This window comes from Colias eurytheme, chromosome 24, assembly GCF_061535395.1.
Source record: "Colias eurytheme isolate Ceu_HAF_F1 chromosome 24, ilColEury1 Martin Lab GWU primary, whole genome shotgun sequence".
NCBI classification, from domain to species: Eukaryota; Metazoa; Arthropoda; class Insecta; order Lepidoptera; family Pieridae; genus Colias; species Colias eurytheme.
The window spans coordinates 2,245,901-2,258,639 of record NC_143003.1 but is presented as its reverse complement, the minus strand read 5'-3'; the positions used below and the strand labels follow the sequence as shown (position 1 = coordinate 2,258,639).

General features: G+C 30.4%; 1 protein-coding gene across 5 annotated transcripts in view; it reads left to right on the top strand.

Moving 5' to 3' along the window:
* dati (zinc finger protein datilografo) overlaps window positions 1-12,739 on the top strand; it is a 98,039-nt gene that overhangs the window by 48,087 nt on the left and 37,213 nt on the right. For all 5 annotated transcript variants that reach the window (XM_090115972.1, XM_090115973.1, XM_090115975.1 and 2 more), the window contains exon 6: window positions 10,446-10,677. In XM_090115972.1, the coding sequence (XP_089972098.1) occupies window positions 10,446-10,677 (232 nt within the window). The remainder of the gene's footprint in view (window positions 1-10,445; window positions 10,678-12,739) is intronic.

The following is a 12,739-nucleotide window of genomic DNA, read 5'->3' as shown; positions in this document are numbered from 1 at the left end:
GTTTTCAGTATTGACATCTATTACGTAAACCTAGAGCGTAATTAATATCCATGCGTTCATTTCAACTTTGAAAAAAAATATTTCAATATCAAAAATTTACACGTGACACAAACACATGATTATTAACAAATTGCTGCAATTATTCTGCCATCTTATCAATTACGATCTAGTAAAAAAACAACACGAACAATTAATGCAATAGTTTAAAATCCATAAAAAACGTGTAAACAACTGTCGAAACGAAACGACGTAACTCACAACTTCTGTTACTCAATTATTTACTCTATGTTTAGGTAATAAGGTTGTTTTTCGTTTAATAAATAGTTATAGGAAGTAACCTCGTGGGCGGTAGATGAAGATTGTTATCTTAATCGAATGAAAGGGAGTGATATGTTTGTCTCGCTCGCACTTAGCCTACATTCCATTAGAGCCCTATTGTGATCGATTGATTGTATTTATTTATAATCCATGGGAATATAATAAATTGCTGTCTTTTCTTATCGTTTTATGGAAACTACTGAATTATGGAAATAAATAATTATGTATAAATTTATATAATTAGGTAGATTGGTTTGTTATAATTATGTCAATAACTCCTACATCTTCACTCGTGTCATAACTTGTAGGTATTATTTACCTTATTAAATCCAATCAAAACGGTAATTCCATCAAAATCGAACCAGTTATTTTCAATATCTTCCTACCTACCTACAAAAGAGACGAACAAAAACACTTATCCTGTATTATCCTTTAGTAGGTACCTACTTTAGGCTACCTAGGTACTATTATTTGAAATGGAAAGAATATTTCAAATCAATCACAAGACAATCTAACACTTTAAATAAATATTGAATACAAATGTAAATATAACAAGGACTCTGGGAAATAAACATGTTTTTATGTTTTCATAAAATTAACGACAATATTATCCTCCATTTCCTTGTAAATAACAGAAGTAAACTAATACATATGTAAATGCGTTACTCCGTGTGTCTGTTACGTCACACTGTCTGGACGGATTTTGATAAATTTTGAGGAAGTGATAGATTCATTTTAGTAGAAGAGCATATAGGTACTGCAATGTATCTTCTTTCTACTTTAGGTACAAAAATAATTGAAACTAAAGCCTGAATATTATGTAGTATGTACCTATTATTATTGCAAATAAAAAGTAAAAAATAATCCAGCCGTTTTCAAACCAAAAAACATATTATCTTCATAAAATACAAAACCATATCGGAACGGCCATATTATTATTAATAACTTATAAATTATACGATTTATTTAAAAAGTCACTTACCTTTGTATTCATATTACGTATTGTTTACAAAAGTCCAAGGTTTGACTGATACCGATGAGTAATGAAGCCTTGAACCGATAAATATAAAAAATATTAAAGATATTGGAAATTTATTGTATGTAGCATCTGTATGTTTGTTCGTGTGCTTTTTGTTATACGCATTAAATTGTTGAACGACAGTTTTATGGTAATCATAACACTACATATTTATATTAAAAAGAAATGTTGCTTTTCAAATTGGTTGGTTAATATTATGAGTTCTTTATTATTTGAAGCAATATTTGCAATTCATGCATAAAATAAACAATAAAAAATATACATTTTAAACAGACATACTAATTCTTTAGAAAATCGCAGGAAATCACAAAAAAAAAACTAGCATATGCTAATAGCCAGTTAGCGAAAACACAATTGTCACCCTATCACACCGTAAGTCAAATTGATTGTTACACCGTTTTTAATTATTCTTTTTACCCCTTTATACGGTGTAATTATAGGCGAAGCGGGAAGCGATAAGTTGTTAATTGATGCTTTGACACCTGTGTGTTTAAATTATAAATATACAAGAACAAATATAGAGGATAAACTGACAATATGTTTCACACATTTCATATGATTGATTAATGATACCTACTTACAAAAAAAATCACAAATTATCGAAGAAATTCAATTAACAAGTTTTTATTTAGTAATCTAGATAATAGATGAACAGTTTTCGATGAATTTAGATTTCAAGATTTTCCCATAATAATATGATAAGGTCGGTCTATTTTATTACTTACACTTTTCATATGGATGGATTTTCAAAATCGGTTTAGCCTTTGAGTTCATCATTACGAACATACAAACAATCAAAATTTTCTTCTTTATAATATTGCGATGTTTAAATTGATATAGATATAAATTATACATAAAAATAAAACCGTTTATGTCATTGAACCGATTCGGCCGCGGTGCACTTGACTCGATTTTTTCGCGCGTATTTTTAAAAAAAGGTCGGCCATACTTTATGCGTTTTTTTTATCTTTTTTTATACGTTTGACCGAATTACATTTTCTTGACATACATTCTTTTAGCTGCGTTATTGAAGAATTTACATATTGTAATGAAGTTTATTAAATACTAGCTGCGCTCCCCGGTTTCACCCGCGTGGCTCCGCGCTTGTTGGTCTTAGCGTGATGATATAATATGGCCTATTATAGCCTTCCTCGATGAATGGGCTATCTAACACCGAAAGAATTTTTCAAATCGGACCAGTAGTTCCTGAGATTAACGCGTTCAAACAAAAAAAACTCTTCAGCTTTATAATATTAGTATAGAATAGGTATAAGGCTAATAAAATAAATGACAAAGGTAATGTTTTTTTGTATTAAAATTATTTATTATTAATGTAAGTATCTATCTTCTTAATATATGTATATAAATCTCGTGTCACAATGTTTGTCCTCAATGGAATCCTAAACCACTTAACCGATTATAATAAAATTCGCACACCATGTGCAGTTCGATCCAACTTGAGAGATAGGATAGTTTAAACATGTAGGTACCACGAGCGAAGCTCGGGCGGACCGCTAGTAGGTTTATAAAAAATGTCATTGCTTTGACATAATAATATGTAGATATGTGTACCTTATCTATCTTAAAATATGTTAAAAGTCCATAGGTTGGTACTTTATATTTTAATTCCAACAAAACCATACTACTTTGACCTTTTTTCCCTTTAATGTCCAGGATTCGAACCCAATTTAGACAATGTTTCATTAACACTTTCGATCAAAAAATCTAGTTAAAATGTTGAAGGGGTCTCTGCCGTATCTCTTAATAGAGAACTAATGCTCCGTTCGCGAGACCATTTGTAAGAAAAATTATAGCCCGCCATGAGCCCGCCCATATTTTATAGCTGTTAAGGGCATTTCATAGGATGGCGAAAAAATAAATTTGAAATCCAGTTTTTTTTGTTTATAAACAGAGATACTCAATGCTTATCTTATAATAATGAACTCAAAACATAGGTAATTCAGAAGTTGTGAAATTGGGTAAAAATGTACAAAATTGTTTATTTATTTAAGTTATTTATTGAGCGAACTTCCATATCGTGCGTGTCATTCTTCTCATTTCTAATTGTAGATAAAATGTATAAATAAAAAAACCTTAAATATGTACACTGTATAATGTATATATGTATAATAAATGAAACATACGAATCCGCTAAGGGGGCGTCCATAAATTACGTGAGTTGTTTTAGGGGGGGAGGGGGTCGAGTAAAATCTCATCTAACCTTACGTTGCTTGGGGAGAGGGGGGGTGTCGGCAAATATGACGCAATTTTTTTTAATTGAAACAAAACAAATTACATATACTCTTTTGGTCCATTTAATCCAAATAACATACTTAAGATTTTAATGTTACGGTTAAGATTTAAATATTCTATTGTTACCTTGTTATAACACTATAACTTTCAGCAATATTAATTACTATTTTTAACTAGTCGTAAACAAAAGCACGAAGCATTTTTTTTTCTTTTTACAATGACAAATAAACATAAGAAACATAAGAAACCCACATTTTGAAAAATCTCACGTGAGATGGGGGGATGGGGGGGGGGTTCAATAAAATCTCATGATATCTCACCAGAGGGGGAGGGAGGGTCAAAAAATGGACAAAAACACCTCACGTAATTTATGGACGCTCCCTAATACATATTGTTAGTAAAATTTTATACAAGTAGAACCTATGAACTTCCCTTTTCTCAGATTTTGTGACATTGAATTTTTTAACGATTTAGACTCTGGTTCGATAGAATGCTATCTCTGTACTAAAATAAGTACCTATTATAGATAAATCATAATACATATATGTATATCTATCTTCAGTTTTTGTTTCTATTGTATTTGTTCTCAGATATACATACTATTTTTGAATTCTTACTAAATACAACAGCTATAGACCGCATAATTTCAATTATACATTTTATTTACATACCTATAGACTACGTAGGTACCTAGTTACTTATCTACAAAAAATTATCAACGCAGATAATAATTTCCATGCTATATAAAACTATTATAGCAATATATCGCTAGCTATCTAACCAGAGGCTAAACCCTCAATTTTTCAACCCGCTAATTACAACGGGGAGGCACGTCTTTGCTATCACGAGAGCGTTTTAAAAACGATTCCATTTTGTTTTATAATTTGTATTTTTTATGAATGTCCCAAAAAGCTTTGTTTAGTTAGAAAGATATTCTAAATTTGTTTTTTTTTGTAGGAAAAACATCAACAAAATTTAATAAGTAGGGAGATGTTTAATTTTTAAATATTGTGAATTTTTAACGCAGGTAGGTAACTCCGTAAATGAAAAATAAATAAAAAAATACACTATAAATAATAATAATAACAAGAAATTAACTACTTAAGTACCTATATAAAACTGATTTCTATCCTGAGGAATGTTCATGAAATAAATTTTACGTAAGTTACTAACTAATCCTAAATAAACTAACTTACAAATAAACAACAAAATCATTCATTTCCACTACCAGTATCAGTTAATCTTCCGGGAACCGAACCTTAGACCTCATACCGTATCAAAAGCATAAATTCTTTGCGATTTCTTCGTTGCGTGTACCGAGCGTTTAATTCCACTTTCTAGCACGCGTGAAAGGGCTACAGTGCTGGCCAACTTTATCGGCACGGTACATTTCATTTTAATTTTAAATATTATGTAAAAGTATTTATTATTTTATAAGTATTTAGAATTATAATGTTGTTTTATAGCCGAAAAGCAAAATTTAGTGTTTTTGTAGGACTTATTTAGTTTGGAACATTTTGTAGACTGAACGGATAATTTTTTTCATCTAAACTTTCTTCAGAAGCAGAAACGGTCGGTATACGGTTGTAATTACCACAAACTATAACTGCATAGTTACATTTTTGAATAAATATATTATATCTAAATTAAATATGATTTATACATTTTCGGACTATTTCATTAGTCTGGCAGAATTGAATAAACTATTAACTAACTAACTCAATCTAATAATACGGGTATTTCCTACGCTATTGTATAATTAATATATAACTTAAATTCTAGTTAACCAAATGTAATTATAACAATGACACAAATTATTGTGGTTTATCCAAAAAGTACTAAAAATACTTAAATTAAGAGTTAACTGAATAACAATTACAAATACCCATATTTAGCGTACAAATCAATTATTTTCCCTGTATTTACTGAAAAATAAACATATTATTATGACAGGAAACGGATAATTAAATTTATAAAACACATTTAAGCTGATTTAATAAATGTTTATGTCGAGTTTTTCCTTAATTCGCAACAGAAATAATTGAACCATAACGTATGACTTCACCATAATCAACGAACGTGTTTTTACAATGTTTTGTGATATGTGGAATTCGAATTTGTTTCACAATGCATTCTTACCACAGGTATTTATTGCTATTTTTATTATAATTTCACTTTATTCGCATGTAACAACTGTAAACGTCTATAATATTTACTGGCTTTTAAATAGCTTTAAGTCGTTATTATGATTTATTTAAAACTGAAGCTTTTATAAAATTTTTTCATGTACCTAGGTGCAAACAATAATACTATGATTAAAATATTTCTATACAACCTTAGTTAAAAATTCTTTGAATTAACATCGAAACGAAACTGACAAAATACGTTAAAAACAAACCGTTATTACATTTCAGACTAACACTTATCCTTATACTTACAGCTTCTTATTTTTTATACATAATAACTATTATTTCATAGTGCATCGATTTTCACGGCCTGCACTGTACGGATTGCGTGCCGAAAGTCGTTTCTTTGCAATCGCAAGAAACTGGGGGTATTCTATAAATATAACCAAGTATAGAATGAGATTAGACTTGTATTTGTAATGAATATTGACTTTAGTTTTTTATCATTCATATTCATCATTTAAATGACCCTAACGGTGCAATGGTTAGGCTTATTACGGTTTATATAAGCTACTAGAGGTACGCCCCGGCTTCGCCCGTGGTACATGTTTACGCTTTCTCTCCATAAGAACCATCGTCGTACCTACTTCAAGCAATGTTTTAAAAAAGAATTAACGAAATCGTTTCAGCCGTTCTCGAGTTAATTTTGCGATTAATTTTCGTATTATTCGTTTTATAGTGATTAAATACGTATAACGAATACGAGGAAACAATTCACTGTTTTTATATAATATTTTTTATTACTAATGTCTAGAGGAGAACAAAAATATGTACCTATTAATATTCATTATTATTATCCTTGTATGTTCAGTCACAACATATATAACCCAATTTTGAAATCAACATATAGAACGGCCTTATCACTTGGCGGAATCTCTGCCAGACAACCCACAAAACCAAACACAAGGTATAACTGTATTGAACTATACACATTCCTGTATTATAAGATATTGTTTTAATTCTATGGTCTTATTTAATTTAAATTATAATAGGTTTAGCACTCGGCTTTACTTGACTCATCTATCTTTATAACATGCTTATGATATATTGGGATGTACCACTATCTAAATAATAGATATATTATGAATAAACATATAAACAAAACGATTTCACACACAAGTAATTACATTAAAAAATACTAATCGTTAATTATTATTGTTCTTTTGGCTCCTCACACTAATAAACTCGGTTTAATAAACACACATATTTTTATTATCTTCTTCTTCTTATATCTTATATATAAAAATGAATCGCAAAATGTGTTGGTAAGCGCATAACTCGAGAACGGCTGAACCGATTTCGATAATTCTTTTTTTATTATATTCCTTGTAGTACGAGGATGGTTCTTATGTAGAGAAAACGTAAATATTATGTACCACGGGCGAAGCCGGGGCGGACCGCTAGTCTTATATATAAAAATGAATCGCAAAATGTGTTGGTAAGCGCATAACTCGAGAACGGCTGAACCGATTTCGATAATTCTTTTTTTATTATATTCCTTGAAGTACGAGGATGGTTTTTATGTAGAGAAAACGTAAATATGTACCATGGGCGAAGCCGGGGCGGACAGCTAGTCTATAATATAAAAATGAATCCCAAAATGTGTTGGTAAGCGCATAACTTGAGAACGGCTGAACCGATTTCGTTAATTCTTTTTTTATTATATTCCTTGAAGTACGAGGATGTTTCTTACGTAGAGAAAACGTAAATATGTACCACGGGCGAAGCCGGGGCGGACTGCTAGTATCATATATTTATGCATATCATGTCCTATGCATACTGTTACCTATTAAAGCCAAATTATTAACGCTATACCCTTGATTCAAAAGTATTAAAAGATACAATAAATAACACTACAATTTCACCATATCTCGACTGAAAGCAATTTCTTTGCTTTGAAATTATAGTCCAGTAGACGCGTGTGTTATGAGTTTTACACATGAAACCGTATTTACTGAATTTAGAACTTTATGACGGACTAGCTGCGCTCCGCGGTTTCACCCGCGTGGCTCCGCTCCTGTTGGTCTTTATATAGCCATATATCGATGAATGGGCTATCTAACATCGAAAGAATTTCAAATCGGACCAGCCCCCCTAGACTTGTGGCTTTCTATTAGCGTAAAGTTCAATAGAATAGATTATGAATGTATGAAATTGACGTTTGATTACGACGGCGACGACGATTGCTTACGTCAATCTCATACATTCATAATCTATTCTATTGAACTTTACGCTAATAGAAAGCCACTTGTCTAGGGGGGCAGTAGTTTCTGCGATTAGCGCGTTCAAACAAACTCTCCAGCTTTATAATATTAGTATAGATTTAAAACGAGATTTATTTCTTACTTACCTTTATTGTGAGTAATAGAAGCATATAGGTTAAGTTTTAATAAAAAGACAGGGGGATATAAACTAAAAGAAACCAAGATGTAAAAAATGTTACTGTTTCATATTATTTTCTTTTTTTAACATCATTAAAAAAGAAAATAAATTTCTAATCTGTGAAGGAAAATATCCTGATAAAATTTAGAATAAATAATATATTATGTATGTACAATATCTGAAATATACCAACCCGTATTTGAACGTGGACATACCTAGCAGGCTCGTGTCCCTGCAGTGGAAACAAATAGGCTGATGGTGATGATGAAATTGATTACTTAAAACCTATAATTATTATCTGAAATCTACCTGATTGATATATTAAATACCTACCAAAGTAAAAAAAGAAATAAGACAAAGAATAACATACATTCCTAATACTATTCAAGCAGAGACGCATGTTAAAACTAGTGATCAAAACAAAGACGTAACAAAGGTAGCTATAAATTCTTATATCTCTTATAAAAGGTACCCGTGTTTTTAATTAAATTTAAAAATAAAGGTAAAACAAAAGTTCGCTGCCGTTTCTTTGTCTCCCGATAAAAGTTGAAATTACATTATTAAGTTGGTAAAATGTTTCACTTTAAAACATTCCCATTTTTGTTTCGCAAAGTGACTGTTTATTTGCTATTGCGAGTTTATAAAGTACTAGCTTTCCGCCCACGGCTTCGCCCGCGTTTTCAAAGAAAAACCCGTTCCCGTAGGATTTCCGGGATAAAACCTATCCTATGTCCTTTCTCGGGTATCAAAATATCTCTATACCAAATTTCATGCAAATTGGTGCAGTAGTTAAGGCGTGATTGAGTAACAGACAGACAGACAGAGTTACTTTCGCATTTATAATATTAGTATGGATAATATTATGAATTTCTAAACTTATTATTTTATGGACTAATATGAGTTTAGTATTGAATTATGAAGAGATATTTTATAATTTTATAAATCAACTTAAGTTTTTGATCGTTAGATCAGCATGAACAATTTTTTAATATACTAGCGGTCCATCCCGGCTTCGCCCGTGGTACATGTTTCTCATCCTCATTTTTCAAGGAATATAATAAAAAAAGAATTATCGAAATCGGTTCAGCCGTTCTCGAGTTATGCGCTTACCAACACATTTTGCGATTCATTTTTATATATAAGACTAGCGGTCCGCCCCGGCTTCGCCCGTGGTACATATTTACGTTTTCTCTACATAAAAACCATCCTCGTTTTTCAAGGAATATAATAAAAAAAGAATTATCGAAATCGGTTCAGCCATTCTCGAGTTATGCGCTTACCAACACATTTTGCGATTCATTTTTATATATAAGATTGTGATTTGTGATAATATTATATAATATCTGAAAATTTATAGTTGTTCTCGTATGATAAAAGATATTTTTTTAAACCTGAAAACCATGGAATATTCTTTGTACCTACTCGTTCAAGCCAACTAGAGCACGTGAACTTAAGCTAGTTATTTCCTTGTTTATGTGTTTGTTATTGTATCACTACGTAACTACTCAAGGAATATTTTTATCAAAACCTATTTCGCGGAATTGTTGCCTGTGTAAAATAATAGATTTATAAATATACTGAACGCATTCGATTTAGAATACATATGAAAATTTATTTATGTTTTGATATATGTACTAATATTATTTCCTTGAAGTAGGTAAACAAGTTTTGGGAAAACCTTTATTTCTTCCAAAAAGTCTATCAAGGAATTAAATAAAAACACGTCCTGTTTTCAGAATTAAGCGTGTTAATTTTAATTGTTAATTATTTTAATTAAAACAATAATATGTATAATAGGTATCATCTTTATTCAGCGCTATGAGACATGCAATTTTCCGTACTATTTCCGTGTGTTTGTCACAAGATATGTTCAAACTGACTTGTATACGATTTTGAAAATGTTTACCACATTAATAAATCCTATCATTATTTAAAAAAAAACATAGTCATGGTTTCGTTTTGGAAATAGGTTTACACTACCATCTACTACCTACCCACTGCAGCGATGTTAATAGTATTTTTTATAAGTAGCATTAAGAGAAATATTTGTATAACATTGTTTTCTTTACCTACTGGGATTGAATCGACGACTTTTTATTTAATTTTATTTTAAATCACCAATTTTGTCATTTATAAATAATTGAGATGTTAAAATTGCTGGTAACTTCAATATCATAATTTAAATTGAATAAACGTTGATCCCATTTTAACTGCACACCCTTATTTTACTCTAAAAACAAATAGCTACAATTCCACGAAATCCACAGATATTCATGCACAAGAACGCCATGCAGATGCATGCCAGGGAGCTGCAGCGGGGCCTGGGGGGCGAGGTGAAGCCGCACCAATGCCAGCAGTGCCTGAAGTCCTTCAGCTCGAACCACCAGCTCGTCCAGCACATCAGGGTCCATACCGGCGAGAAACCTTACAAATGCTCGTACTGTGATAGAAGATTCAAACAGCTGAGCCATGTACAGCAGCACACACGATTACATACAGGTAAGTTGATTTTGGATTTGGAACACGTCCGCGCGGGATGATGTCTCGTTGTCGAATGAGCTAAATGCTTGAGCGGATAACTTTTTTTTATTAAAACGTAGGGTAGTGTGTTAAATATGGAATATTACTCGAAATTTAGATAACAGTTATTATGAACGGAATAGAAAATGCGCTAGTTAATAATAACGCGAAAATATAATAGAAAATTATTTCTTCGTAGTTATACTGAAAAGTGATAAGTCAAAGTTAAGTTCTGTGATATCAAAAAATTAATAAAACTTTTTAACTGTTTCAAAAGGGATGAAACTGGAAATTAGTGAAATATTTCCTTCACTCGGACAGTCTTTGTCTTGAATTTTTAGGGTTCCTTTGGGAGAGTCAAAATGCAAAATATTTAAAGTCTTTTCTTTATACATAAAATACGACAACCAAATACCTGTTTTTCTAATAGAGCAATGAGGTTAATAATTTATATATTGGAGAACTATTTCAGACACTTAAAGAACTGTACAATTAATTATAATAATAGGTCAATTGAAATGTAAGATAAGATTATTACATACAATTATATCTAACAAAAATTATAGACCAGCATTCAAACCACATTAGCAAATTGCCCGCATAATTTTCACCTTTGATTATGATTTATTTACTTTAAGTAAGCTAAACTATAAATACAAATAAGTGTAGATATTTTTAATTCCTATTTAGCTATACAATAATTATTATTATGCCTGAATTTATTCGATTCAAATAATCATTTAATTAAAACAACCCGTTGGTCACAGAATTATAAATAAGTATTTACAATTTATTTTTCCTTTATTATCACGTGTCTATATTTGGTTTTAAATACATTTTAAGCTTTAACACTATGAAAATGAAATGAAATTTAAATAAAATATACATACAGTCAATATATAAATTTATGAAATAAATCTACATTTATTCAAAAATTTGTATTGACTAGGATACCTAGCAGTTATCTTTATAGAGCATTCAGAGCAGTTTCAAAATTTCATATCTAGGTAAATAATTAAAAACTATTAGGTATTACGTACGGAACCCAGTTTTTGTAAATCACGTCACGCTTAGCCACTTAGTGAGTTTAATATCGAGTTTTGGCGCTACGGAGCGGAAGATCGCAAAGTAACTTGCCACCTGCCGTTTTTATCTTGACCGTTTCGCTAAATCTCTGTTTTAATATTGTTTTATGTGTATTTGAACCTTTTTTTAGTGTAAATAATAGAATTTTTAAAAGTTATGGCTATTTAACGACGACTAAAGCAGTTTTTTAAACTTATTAAGGAAATGTAGAGCGTAAAAATTAGTTTTAAAAGTTAGTAAAACAGATATAAATTATAAACACATATTTTCTAAATACAACCAAATATACAGATTAAAAACAAATTAAAAAAAGTAGGCACTCAAGCCACGGAAGAAATGAAACCTGAATAATTCTTCATTAATACATAATATACCGAAAATATCATTAAAAGTAATTTAATTTCCCACTTACAAAGAAATAATTGTAGCAAGTTTTTCAAGGCGATATCCAAACCTAGTAATTTTCTTTTCAACGTAGGGTGGATTTAATTGTATGCTATACATACGTTTTTAATGTTCCGACATTTACAGTCATTTTCTTTTAATGTTTATGTGTTATTTTTTACATATAATATACATTATTTACCAGTAATTCTATTAGCCAATACCTAATGAAAATTCATGTACCTATTCGCAATATTATTATACCTATAGGTATATAGATTATCAAAATTGCATAAGGACGTGGATACATTAATTGTCACTCTATCACTTAAAAACTACTCGACCGATGTGGCTGAAATTTGTTATGAAGATAGATTATAGTCCGAAATAATTTAAAATCTCCATTATATCTGAGTAAACGAGCAAAACCGCTATAATAAATCATTCTCTAACAACCTCAAAAAATGTTATAAGAGTCTAAAATATTCTGAAACTTCGTGCAATATTATCTCTTCACTTTATAAATAGCCTTAACCTACTTTATTTCATTTAAAAGGGGAAAGCAGAGGCA